This window comes from Rhinatrema bivittatum, chromosome 19, assembly GCF_901001135.1.
Source record: "Rhinatrema bivittatum chromosome 19, aRhiBiv1.1, whole genome shotgun sequence".
In the NCBI taxonomy this organism is placed as follows: Eukaryota; Metazoa; Chordata; class Amphibia; order Gymnophiona; family Rhinatrematidae; genus Rhinatrema; species Rhinatrema bivittatum.
In genome coordinates this window covers 20,253,022-20,266,096 of record NC_042633.1, presented here as the reverse complement: position 1 = coordinate 20,266,096, position 13,075 = coordinate 20,253,022, and the positions used below count along the sequence as shown (strand labels likewise).

The following is a 13,075-nucleotide window of genomic DNA, read 5'->3' as shown; positions in this document are numbered from 1 at the left end:
GCCAGGGCGAGAGAACCTGTTAGCCATACCCAGGCAAAAACCGAAAAAAAAAAAAGCATTCAACATGTCGAAAGGTTTAAAAAAAAAAAAAACATAAAAAAATGCAATAAAATAAATAAATAAATATCAGATTATATAAATATTAGTCTGCTACATCTACGTATTTCATATAGAAACTAAAATGACAATATAAAAACCCTAACGTCTCCAGGTTTCGCAAGGCCTCCTTCACCCCTCTTCTCACAGCTTCTAGCAGCGAGGGGGAGGGGAGGATCACCGGGAGCCTGAATTGAGAACTAGTTGAGGTGCCTCTGGCCTTGCCCACAGGCAGCAGAGGGCCCGCCTCCCCCCCCCTCTCTCCCCTCCCTTCCCCCTTTCTCACAGTTTCTTGCGGATCACCACCAGGGCCCGGGCTGCCCAGTCCAGGAAGAGGTGGAAGTGGTGGAAGATGGCGTGCCCGCTCTGGCCTACGGACCAGTCTGTGCCAGAGGTGGGCAGCAGCGGGGGCAATGGCTCGCTGGCACGCACCAGGTTCAGCCTTGCCATCTGCATGGGGGGGGGGGGGGAGAACACAGAGAGCAAGACCAGGAATTAGAGCGAATCGTAAAATTCCCCCCAAGCCCAGATTCACATCCCACCCCCCTTCCTCCCCAGGCTCTGAAAATCTGATTTATAAGAAAGGGCATCTCTCATCCTGTCTTGGAGAAACCGTTTCTTAATGTCAGAATAACATAGTAGATTTACAGCCGAAAAAAGAGCAGCCAGCCCATTCAGTCTGCCTAGATCTTCCTGTCCGCTCTGCAAGGATATAGCCTAGCTGCCTGCCTTAGACTGTGACCGCTTGTGAGATCTCTCTCCTTGGCTAGGCTAGTTTTTGTTATATACCTCCTTGAGTACACTATACCTTACTCTCTTGAGTAGATGCGCACCCAAAATCTCCCACTCCACACCCAGCACCCCTCCTTTCTCATGTATAGTCACAAAGCTTTCTGATAATCTAAATAGCCACCAAGGCCAATACAATCCAGTCTCCCAGATCCCCTGCTTAGCTTGCCAGACAGACCTGGCTATGTGAACACCTGCGTTTCCACTAGGACTCCTGTGTATTACTGCCTGCCAGATAGACCCAGCTGCTAGTTAATTCTAGGACAAGGACATTTTCTAGTAAGTGACATTTCTGATTGAATGACACCCTTATGGAGGCCAATTTTTTAATATAACTAGCAGGGCCAGAAGGAAACTGAATTCAGCCCAGCTTGTAGTATCCAAGCTTTCAAGACCACATCAGGTGATCCTCAGAACCCAGAGGAGAGGGATCCACATAGTATGGAAAACTGTACGTGTTAAAACGACTTCATATGTAAGGCTTTGGCTACAGGAGCCAGGCATAGTCTCCCTGCTATTTCCCATGGCTTGGCAAGATCTTGTGATGTGGACATCATGCCCTCTCCATGTTCTCTGCCTGCACCCTGTCCCTTACCAGGTGCTCCAGCCTCCTCAGCAGCTTGTCAATGCTGTTGTGGACACTGTTGAATTCCGGCTCCAGGGGCCGAACGACGTGGACCGCCTGCTTCAGCCAGTCAAAGTGGTGCTGGTAGAGGAAAAGATCGGTGCTGATCTTGGCCAGGCCTGAAGAGACCTGCGGGGAGGGTACAGAGGAATCAGTGACAGAGGCTGGCATGAGGCAAATCTGGATGGTGTGGTGGGAAGGAGGAAGGAGGGGCAGGAGAGGAAGGAGCAGAGACTAGGAGGGCTAACAAGGCTGATAGTTTGTCAACCCATGAAAAAAAATAGTAGAAAAAAGAAAATCCAGTTCAGGATGGGGTGTAGAGCTGGCACCGCTAGTCTTGAATGTGACATCAGTGGAGGTCTGAGGATGTCACTTGCCCTGTATGTGTTGTCAGCTGACCTCAGGGATCTCACCAGCCCTGTGCAGGTCCTTACCTGACCCCTGTGATGCTGCTAACCCTGTACGTGTCATTATCTGATCAGTGTGACCTCACTAGCCCCTGACTTAGCATTGGCTGCCTTTTGTCATGTCACTCATACTGTGCAGGACAGTCGCCATCCAGGGTCTCCATGGTGGACAACCAAGGGTGGTGAAACGGCTCTTTCAGGAGGTCAGAGCAGGAGGAGGACTGACTGGGGAGGTGAGGGGGTGGGAATGCCAGGTTGCTGTGCTGAAGTGGTTCAGCCATCTTTACCTGAATACTGGTGAGATCGCCAGCGTTCATAGCCAGCGTCGGCAACGTCTCCAATCTGTGCTCCCCTTCCACAGCGTAACTTGCTTTCTGCAACATAAAAATCCATCTTTTTATCTCGTGGCTGGCAGGCACACAGTGCATAGTCTGGTACCGGGCAAGGGGCAGTGCTATATAGTAGAGGAGGAAACAGACAGGAATGATGGTACACAAATCTGCTTCTGCTTACTTTAGGACCATATGCAGGCACAGCTCCAATGAGGTGCTACTGTGGCACTCTGCTTCTGGAAGCCAAAATCTTAAATCCGGCCCTGATCCTATTCCACAGCATTTCTTACAGATCCAGTACAGACCCCCCCCCCCCTGACAGTTCTGCTACTGCACCTCACTCCTGCCCTGCAGCACCCCCTGCTATTCCAATACTGAGACCCTCACACACAGCTCTGCCAGTGCACCTCACTCCTGCCCTGCAGCACCCCCTGCTATTCCAGTACTGAGACCCTCACACACAGCTCTGCCAATGCACCTCACTCCTGCCCTGCAGCACCCCCTGCTATTCCAGTACTGAGACCCTCACACACAGCTCTGCCAATGCACCTCACTCCTGCCCTGCAGCACCCCCTGCTATTCCAATACTGAGACCCTCACACACAGCTCTGCCAGTGCACCTCACTCCTGCCCTGCAGCACCCCCTGCTATTCCAGTACTGAGACCCTCACACACAGCTCTGCCAATGCACCTCACTCCTGCCCTGCAGCACCCCCTGCTATTCCAGTACTGAGACCCTCACACACAGCTCTGCCAATGCACCTCACTCCTGCCCTGCAGCACCCCCTGCTATTCCAGTACTGAGACCCTCACTCACAGCTCTGCCAATGCACCTCACTCCTGCCCTGCAGCACCTCCTGCTATTCCAGTACTGAGACCCTCACACACAGCTCTGCCAATGCACCTCACTCCTGCCCTGCAGCACCCCCTGCTATTCCAGTACTGAGACCCTCACACACAGCTCTGCCAATGCACCTCACTCCTGCCCTGCAGCACCCCCTGCTATTCCAGTACTGAGACCCTCACACACAGCTCTGCCAATGCACCTCACTCCTGTCCTGCAGCACCCCCTGCTATTCCAGTACTGAGACCCTCACACACAGCTCTGCCAATGCACCTCACTCCTGTCCTGCAGCACCCCCTGCTATTCCAGTACTGAGACCCTCACACACAGCTCTGCCAATGCACCTCACTCCTGCCCTGCAGCACCTCCTGCTAGTCCAGTACTGAGACCCTCACACACAGCTCTGCCAATGCACCTCACTCCTGCCCTGCAGCACCCCCTGCTATTCCAGTACTGAGACCCTCACACACAGCTCTGCCAATGCACCTCACTCCTGCCCTGCAGCACCTCCTGCTATTCCAGTACTGAGACCCTCACACACAGCTCTGCCAATGCACCTCACTCCTACCCTGCAGCCCCACCCCCTGTAGCCCGTGCCCTCCCATCCCACTTACAAAATGGTTGGAAAGCTTCTTGGTGTCTCCCAGCAGGTGCTTAGTTAGTTTCATAATGGCATCCATGTCTGCCTGGGATTCCTGAGCCTTCATTCTGATGGAGATGGCCTGCAGCCCCTCACACAAGCCATAGAGTGCCAAGACCAGCTGGTATAAGCCACCTGTAAAGAGGAAGAGCTTATATCCCTCTGTACCATCATCTGTTTTGTTTTTTTCTCTAATAGTAACAATCTGGATCTTCTTTCATGATCAGGATGATGCAGAGCTGGTTTTGCATACCCCCTACCCCTTTTGCATGCAGGGAGCTGTAGTTCTGTTTTCTCTCATATGAACTACATTTCCCAGCATGCAGAGGCTAAAGCCACTCTCTATGTTGACCTGAGTGAAATCCAAGTAACTTCTCCTTTAAGAGTCTACCATCTAGAAGCCTGGGAATTAATCAGATGTCTTGATTTCTGCATTATGTCATGTCCCCTCCTCACCCACTCCACCCACCCCCCTCCACCCACCTCCTGCTGCCGCTCTCTCCCCCCTCCTTCCATGTCTGTGATGTTCATTCTGGGCTGGCTGGTCAGGGAGGTCACAGACAGGAAGAAGGAAGGTCTTTGTTGGCAAAGTACAGGGAGAGGAAGGCTGGGGGGGGGGGGGCGAGGAGTCTTTCCTCTCTTCCCCCCTCTATCCTCGTTCCTGATTTCTTTACCCTAGGCCAAGACAAACAGGGAAGGAATGGTCAAATGGATGCCAAGGTCTGATTCAGGCTGTTCTGGCATAGCTCGGAGCCTGTTTGGGGGTACCCTAATGAAGGGGGAGGGGGGAGGCTGGCGGCTACATCTTGCTGGTACCAGAGGCGGCCGCAGAAGTGCGCAGTCCCTGTTCACTCATTAAACTGAAGGGTTCTTGTTACTGGCTGCTGTGATTTGGTGTTAAATGCCGCAGAACCTGACAGCACAGTCCTGAAACACTTAAAGTGCTGGATGAGAGCCCAGGCATTCCTGTATCATTTGTTTGAGGGTGGGCGGGAGGGTGTTTAACTTTCCAATACAGAATGCATACATATTCTGCTTTGTATTCCTTGCATCCTCCTCTCCATCTTCAGCACACTCAGTGACCCCCCCCTGCCTCCCTCCCTTCCCATGGTACCCACGCCACACTGGCACCTCAGCATCACCTGTCGCTGATCCAGGAAGCAAGGAAGAAGCTTACACAATCTGAGAATCTCCCGGATTCCCAGGCCACCGGAAACAGGATGGCTTATGTCAAAAGGCAGATGATTTCAACAGCATCTAATGGCCCAAAGCTTGGAGGAGGAACCATGTCAGGAGAGGGGAGGGAAAGGAAAATTTGGCATATCTGTGCGTGGGGGGGGGGGGGGGGGTCTCAGTACTGCAATAGCAGGCGGTGCTGCAGGGCAGGAGTGAGGTGCATTGGCAGAGCTGTGTGAGGGTCTCAGTGCTGGAATAGCAGGAGGTGCTGCAGGGCACGAGTGAGGTGCATTGGCAAAGCTGGGTGTGAGGGTCTCAGTACTGGAATAGCAGGGGGTGCTGCAGGGCAGGAGTGAGGTGCATTGCTAGAGCTGTGTGTGAGGGTCTCAGTACTGGGATAGCAGGGGATGCCGCAGGGCAGGAGTGAGGTGCATTGGCAGAGCTGTGTGTGAGGGTCTCAGTACTGGAATAGCAGGAGGTACTGCAGGGCAGGAGTGAGGTGCATTGGCGGAGCTGTGTGTGTGAGGGTCTCAGTACTGGAATAGCAGGAGGTGCTGCAGGGCAGGAGTGAGGTGCATTGGCAGAGCTGTGTGTGTGAGGGTCTCAGTGTGGAATAGCAGGAGGTGCTGCAGGGCAGGAGTGAGGTGCATTGGCAAAGCTAGGTGTGAGGGTCTCAGTACTGGAATAGCAGGGGGTATTGCAGGGCAGGAGTGAGGTGCATTGGCAGAGCTGTGTGTGAGGGTCTCAGTACTGGAATAGCAGGAGGTGCTGCAGGGCAGGAGAGGTGCATTGGCAGAGCTGTGTGTGAGGGTCTCAGTACTGGAATAGCAGGAGGTGCTGCAGGGCAGGAGTGAGGTGCATTGGCAGAGCTGTGTGTGTGAGGGTCTTAGTACTGGAATAGCAGGGGGCACTGCAGGGCATGAGTGAGGTGCATTGGCAGAGCTGTGTGTGAGGGTCTCAGTACTGGAATAGCAGGGGGTGCTGCAGGGCAATAGTGAGGTGCACTGGGAGAGCTGTGTGTGTGTGTGTGAGGGTCTCAGTATAGGAATAGCAGGAGGTGCTGCAGGGCAGGAGTGAGGTGCATTGGCAGAGCTGTGTGTGTGAGGGTCTCAGTGCTGGAATAGCAGGAGGTGCTGCAGGGCAGGAGTGAGGTGCATTGGCAAAGCTGGGTGTGAGGGTCTCAGTACTGGCATAGCAGGGGGTGCTGCAGGGCAGGAGTGAGGTGCATTGGTAGAGCTGTGTGTGAGGGTCTCAGTACTGGAATAGCAGGAGGTGCTGCAGGGCAGGAGTGAGGTGCATTGGCAGAGCTGTGTTTTAGGGTCTCAGTACTGGAATAGCAGGAGGTGCTGCAGGGCAGGAGTGAGGTGCATTGGCAGAGCTGTGTGTGTGAGGGTCTCAGTACTGGAATAGCAGGAGGTGCTGCAGGGCAGGAGTGAGGTGCATTGGCAGAGCTGTGTGTGAGGGTCTCAGTACTGGAATAGCAGGAGGTGCTGCAGGGCAGGAGTGAGGTGCATTGGCAGAGCTGTGTGTGTGAGGGTCTCAGTACTGGAATAGCAGGAGGTGCTGCAGGGCAGGAGTGAGGTGCATTGGCAGAGCTGTGTGTGTGAGGGTCTCAGTACTGGAATAGCAGGAGGTGCTGCAGGGCAGGAGTGAGGTGCATTGGCAGAGCTGTGTGTGTGAGGGTCTCAGTACTGGAATAGTAGGGGGTGCTGCAGGGCAGGAGTGAGGTGCATTGGCAGAGCTGTGTGTGTGAGGGTCTCAGTACTGGAATAGCAGGAGGTGCTGCAGGGCAGGAGTGAGGTGCATTGGCAGAGCCGTGTGTGCGTGAGATCCCAGTGCTTCAACAAAGACACAGAGAAAGGAGGGCAGAAAGAATATACAGTGCAAGAATGTACATTTTAGGTAATTTTATTGTGGGGGCCCTCAACCAACTCCCTCACTCAATAAAAATAATGAATGTTTTATAAATCCCCTTAGGGCCAGACCCAGGCCACTGGGGCAGTATCAGCTTGGGACCATATACCTGTTCTAAATTTGCGAGGTTGGAGGTGTGCTGGGGGTGGGGGGTGGGGGGGCTGAGTCAGATGAAGGCATGAGGGGAGAGACCTACGGAACTGCAAACTAGGAGGGAGGAGAGTACGGGAGACCTTCTGGAAATTCGGTTCCTTCAAGTGGTGAAGGGGGAAAAAAATACAACTTTTTTGTTTAAAAAAAAAATGTTTGTGCCTGGCCAGGTCTGAATGGCCCCAGGTTTCTGAAATTGTATTCCTCCCTTCTCCACTGGCACTGAACTGGAAACGCGCTGGAGTTTTCTCAGAGCAGGTAAAGCGGACAAGGTTTCACATGCCCAGGCAATTTGCTCGGGCCTTCGTTAAAAATGGGGAGAAGCGTCCATGACAATTAATTAGCAGAGGGTGGGGGCGTGCCCAGGCAAGCCTGCGAGACCCAGCATAGAGATCAGTGGGAGGGGGTTTAAACCCCGGGGAAACTTTAGAGAGCATTCAGAAGAGAAATACCTATGGGCTTACTCAGTCCTGGCTTTCAGTTTATCCCAGTCGCATGCTGGTCACTTGTACCATAGGTTTCCATAATATTCTAGCAGCCAGAATACACATGGGTGGCAAGGGCTTGCAGACAGACTGTCTGACTTGCCCAAAAGGTTAAAATACAGCATTCAGAGCTGATGATGGACAGATTCCCCACCAGCACGCATGCACCACTACCATCATTATTAGCACTCAAGATATGGTGCCCTTAGGGGAGAGGGCACTGGCAGCAGCAGCATCTGACTCAGCTTCCCTCGACCACGGCAGCCAGGGAACATATAGGGCCTTCCCCACCGGCACAAGCTTGCGAGAGGTTCCACAGGACGTGTCCCTGCAGGTGAGGCTGGGGGGTGGTGGAAGAAAAGCGATTACTTGGCAGGCTGCAAAGAAAATGCTAGTGGAGAGGGCAAGGAAGGCGGGGGCAGGGGGAATGCACCTGGATGTGAAAGGTGAAATCTAACCTAGCGGGGTTTAAAAGAGGTTTGGACAAATTCCTGGAGGGAAAAGCCCCTAACACATTATTAGCTAGGTGGACTAAAGGAAGCTCCTGCTATGCCTGGGAGTGAGTAACAGAAATTAGATCTACTTTATGGGATTTGCCAGGTACTTGCGACCTGGATTGGCCACCGTCGGAAACAGGATGCTGGGCTTGATGTTCCTTGGTCTGATCCAGCATGGCAATTTCTTATGTTCCTATGCTCTGTGCATGACACATGAAATTTGCCGTTCCCACCACCCAAGGCCTGTGCTGTAGATTTGCCAATTAAACGACAATAATAAAACAAGCGGGAGCTTCTTGCGTGTCAAAGGGCTCCATCTTTTTGTGCAAGAGCGCGTGCCTCTTGGCAAGGGGGCCGCTAGACAAGCTGCATGCCAGCTGTATGGAGGAAAGGGCCTTTATACAGTAACAGAAGGGGGCATGGCAATTTATTGTATAGTGCCCAGAACATAATGTATTATACAGATAAGGATGTTTCTCCCCACCCACCTCCCACACACCGCCTGTAATAAGGATCTCCCTCTTACATGCCCAGAGCCTGACTGACTATAGGTATGAACTTCTTGTGACAAAACAATGACCAAATAGATCACCCCCATTCAAGCAGTTAATTCAACTCATTAAAATCGCTCCCAGAATGCAAGACTACAGCCCATCTAAAGGGAGATTCAGAGGAGCACCAGCGACCTGATATGACATTTGAGATACATTTCTTCTTTTCTTGCGAAATTTTAAACTGTTCTCAATTCACGTGAGAATGACTGGGCACTTGTAAAGCAGTACTGGGAGGAAGCACGGTCAATCATTCCTTGGCCAGTTAAGAACCAACAAATTCATTAAAATAATCTCCTTATCATTCCATTTTCCATTCTGTGGCGGGAAGAGGCACAAAGCTTAGAGTTTGCCAAAACGTCTTGCAAAAAAATCCCAGAATACGGAATTTGAAAAAGCAGGGAAGGGCAATAATCATCATCAGAGACCTGTCCCGGCCCCCATATAGATGTCACACTGATACATGTAAAATGTGAACGCGGCATGGACAGCTGAAAAGCAGACCTTCATCAGAACCCCATGCAGGTGTCACACTGATACACATAAAGCATGAATACAGCATAGACAGCTGACAAGCAGATCTCCATCAGAACCCCATGCAGGAGTCACACTGATACACATAAAGCATGAATATAGCACAGACAGTGGAAGAGCAGATCTCCATCAGAGTCCCGCGCAGGCTCCACACTGATACACGTAAAGCATGAATACAGCACAGACAGCCGAAGAGCAGATATTCATCAGAGCTCCGTGCAGGTGTCACACTGATACACATAAAGCATGACTACAGCACAGAGAGATGAAGAGCTGATCAGCCGAGACCTATGCAGGTGTCACCAATACATGTAAAGCCTGAATACAGCACAGACAGCCAAAGAGCAGATCTCCATCAGAGCTCCGTGCAAGCGTCACACTGATACACGTAAAGCATGAATACAGCACAGACAGCTGAAGAGCAGATCTCCATCAAAGCCCTATGCAGGCGTCACACTGATACATGTAAAGCATGAATACAGCACAGACAACCGAAGAGCAGATCTCCATCATAGCCCCGTGCAGGCATCACACAGATAAACATAAAGCATGAATACAGCATGGACAGCTGAAGAGCAGATCTCCATCAAAGCCCTATGCAGGCGTTACACTGATACACGTAAAGCATGAATACAGCACAGACAGCCGAAGAGCAGATCTCCATCAAAGCCCTATGCAGGTGTCACACTGATACATGTAAAGCATGAATACAGCACAGACAACCGAAGAGCAGATCTCCATCATAGCCCCGTGCAGGCATCACACAGATAAACATAAAGCATGAATACAGCACGGACAGCTGAAGAGCAGATCTCATCAGATCCCCATGCAGGTGTCACACTGATACACGTAAAGCATGAATACAGCACAGACAGCTGACGAGCAGATCTTCATCAGAGCCCCATGCAGGTGTCACACTGATACACGTAAAGCATGAATACAGCACAGACAGCTGACGAGCAGATCTTCATCAGATCCCCATGCAGGTGTCACACTGATACACGTAAAGCATGAATACAGCACAGACAGCTGAAGAGCAGATCTTCATCAGTGCCCCATGCAGGTGTCACACTAATACATGTAAAGCTTGAATACAGCACAGACAGCTGAAGAGCAGATCTTCATCAGAGCCCCATGTAGGTGTCACACTGATACATGTAAAGCATGAATACAGCACGGACAGCTGAAGAGCAGATCGTCATGAAAGCCCCAGGCCGGCATTGCATTCACATGTAAAGTGTGAATACAACATGGACAACTAAAGAGCAAATCTCCCGTAGAGCCTCCTACGGGCATCATTATGCACGTAAAGCATCAGGGACTCCAGCTGGCCTTGGGGACTGGCTGATGATTATTTATTACCTAAACAGTATAATAAAAACAGTCTCAGGTTGTAAGGGAAAATGCCACTGTCACCCGCATCTCCCACTTATGGAACTTGCTACATCTCCCCTGTTGTTCCATTCAGCAACTCTCAAGAGTGCATTCTGCTTCCAAAAGCCCCTTACACTGTAAGCACCTTCCAGAGAGAGACCTCTTGTGCTAGAATAAGAGACCGGTCACTTCTCTTTCCTGCGCTCCATCATAGGGGAAGCGGCTGCCCTCCATTTACCCTCTCCCGGGGCTGCATGCAGTGCTCTGGACTCCCCCCCCTTCTCCCCTCTCCAGTTTGCTGAGTGGATGCATCTTATTGGATAATAGCACCTGTCACCGCAGGTTTTCTTACTTACGGTTTTACGTGCCCGGCGTGCCACACCAAAACGACAACCGAGATCCTGACGAAAATAAAAATCCATTTGCCTCTCCCCACCCCAACTCCCCGGGCAGGAACAGCAGAGCAGGTCAGAAAACACCAAGAAAAAGTCGAATTCAGGTTAAAAAAAAAACCAAGACTTACTGTTCCTTTTCATGCTTTGACTTTTTTGGTTATTCTTTGGACGGTGTGGATTTAGTTTCAAGTTTGTTTGTTTGTTTTGTTTGAATGTATTTTTTTTTCCTCCAGAGATTATTGCTTTCCCTCCTGCTTTTGGCTTGGTTCTTTTTTTTTTTTTTTTTCTTGCCCCCCCTCTCTGTCTGCCCCCACCTTGTTCTCCTTTTGAGGTGGGGGGGGGAGAGGATGGAGTGGGTTTCTGCTCAGAAGGTTTCTAAGTTATTGGAGGTAGAGAAGTAAAATTGCTTGACTCCCCTCTGCCTGAGTGAAAAGTGGGTGAAGCGAGGGACGGGCAGGTGTCCTGAGTGTGTGTGTGTGTGAGGGACAGGGAGAGACTGCACGTGTCCCCTGTGTGTGTGTGTGAGAGGGGGAGGCAGCACGTGTCCTGAGTGGAGTGTGTGTATGTGTGTGCATTGGTCTTCACACCACTACATCTCCAGGCTTATATACTGATCCTGAAGTCGTCTTTCTGTGTGCGGTTTCTTTTTTTTTTTTTCTTTCTCTTAAGAGAAAGGATGACACACTCATTTTTGACTCACTTTCCATTCAGAAAAAACACCACCCCTATGAAAATCTTTTCTCCAACTAGCTTGTACTGGGTTCGAAGTGGGCGGCCTGGGAGATGACACACTCCTTTGAATATTTCAGACTTCTCTGTCTGTCTTCAAGATTTGGGTGGGAAGGAGAGAGAGAGAGAGTGCTGGGGGGGGGGGCAGTGAGGTCAGAGCTCATAGGGACTCCCTCCTCCTGGTTTTGCTTCTTCTCTTCCCCATCCTCCCCCCCACCACCACACACACACACAATACATTTTTTGGGGCTGTAATGGGTGTCAGATTCTCACACCCCGTTTTCTGTTCACCATTTCTAAGGCAGGTGAAGACAGGCAGGGAGAGGGAAGGGGGCAAAAAGGAAAAAAAGAGGAGGGATCAGCAGCCATCACACTACAGTCTCTCTCCCAGGAATCAGACTACAGTCTCTCTGGGAGCCACATTGGTGCCTCTCTTTCCCAGGAATTGCACTGCAGTCTGGGAAGCAGAGAGCATTGTGATCTCTCCCGTGCGCTGTCTGGGAATCACGTTGTGGTGTCTGTCTCTCTCGCTTTCTCTAGGGCTCACAGTCGGCCCTTTTGCTCCTGGGAATCACACTGCGGTCTCCCTCTCTCTGGGACTCATTGTGGTCTCTGTCTGGGGTGCAAACTGGGGAGTCTTTGCCAGGACTCGCACTGCAGTCTCTGCCTCTCTGGAAATCAGAGTGGGGTCTCTCTCGCAATCCCCTTCTGGTCTCTCCATTAATGGAGGGCCTTTGCTGCTCTCTCTAGAGAGTAGTGTGGACAGTTGATGGCAGCCCAGAGCTGCCAGTTCTGACAACAGCCAATGACATCACAGTGTGACCTCATCATGGTCCAGGCTGCCACATGATCCAGGAACGTGACGAGCACCAGTTGTGCAGTGTCATGCTGCCGACATCACCGCTTCACCTCTTCCTCACACAAAAACAGCAGCGATGATGGCACCTAAGCGGGATTGGAGGAGGGTTTTTTTAAGATGCTTTTAAAGAGAGAAAAAGCAGTTCCTATGACATCATGAAACACGTCCGGAGGTGTGATGTCATCCCAGTCCCTGATCTTGCTTTAACCCCTCCTCCTATTGCGTGAAGGGGCTTGCAGTTCCTGATTGCCCTGAGAAATATCAGGACTATGTTTCCCAGCATGCAGTATGGGTGGAACTCAAACCCAGGACTGGCTCACCCTGTTTGAGCTGGTGGTTTGCCTTTCAGAGGGCAGGGGAGAGTATGGGAGCATCTTTGAGGCGGTCGGGCACTCTCCGAAAGGCCAGAGGGAGAAGCCCACCAGCTTCATCTGAGAACCCCACCCTGCCAACCCCAAACCCAGCACCGGCTCCGGAAGGGCTGCAGTCCATCACCGGTCCCCAGGCTACGGGCCAAGGGCTTGCAGCGACAGCCTGATTCCTGAGTCAGTGGACCGAAGACCGCATGGGAAGTTAAGTGGTAGCACTAAGGGTCAAACGCAGGGCGTGGCGGACGGGTGGGGTCATGGCACAAGAGGATCTGTTGGAGTCCAGAGTCCAAGCCAAACTTTCCCACAA

At 51.6% G+C, this 13,075-nt stretch overlaps 1 protein-coding gene across 1 annotated transcript in view; it reads right to left on the bottom strand.

Moving 5' to 3' along the window:
• Window positions 1–378: 378 nt before the first annotated feature.
• IL11 (interleukin 11) overlaps window positions 379–13,075 on the bottom strand; it is a 35,525-nt gene continuing 22,828 nt past the window's right edge. Inside the window, exons 3-6 of the mRNA XM_029584437.1 lie at window positions 3,708–3,868; window positions 2,205–2,291; window positions 1,481–1,639; window positions 379–546 (exon numbers count right to left, since the gene is read on the bottom strand). Coding sequence (XP_029440297.1) covers window positions 379–546; window positions 1,481–1,639; window positions 2,205–2,291; window positions 3,708–3,868 — 575 coding nt within the window. The remainder of the gene's footprint in view (window positions 547–1,480; window positions 1,640–2,204; window positions 2,292–3,707; window positions 3,869–13,075) is intronic.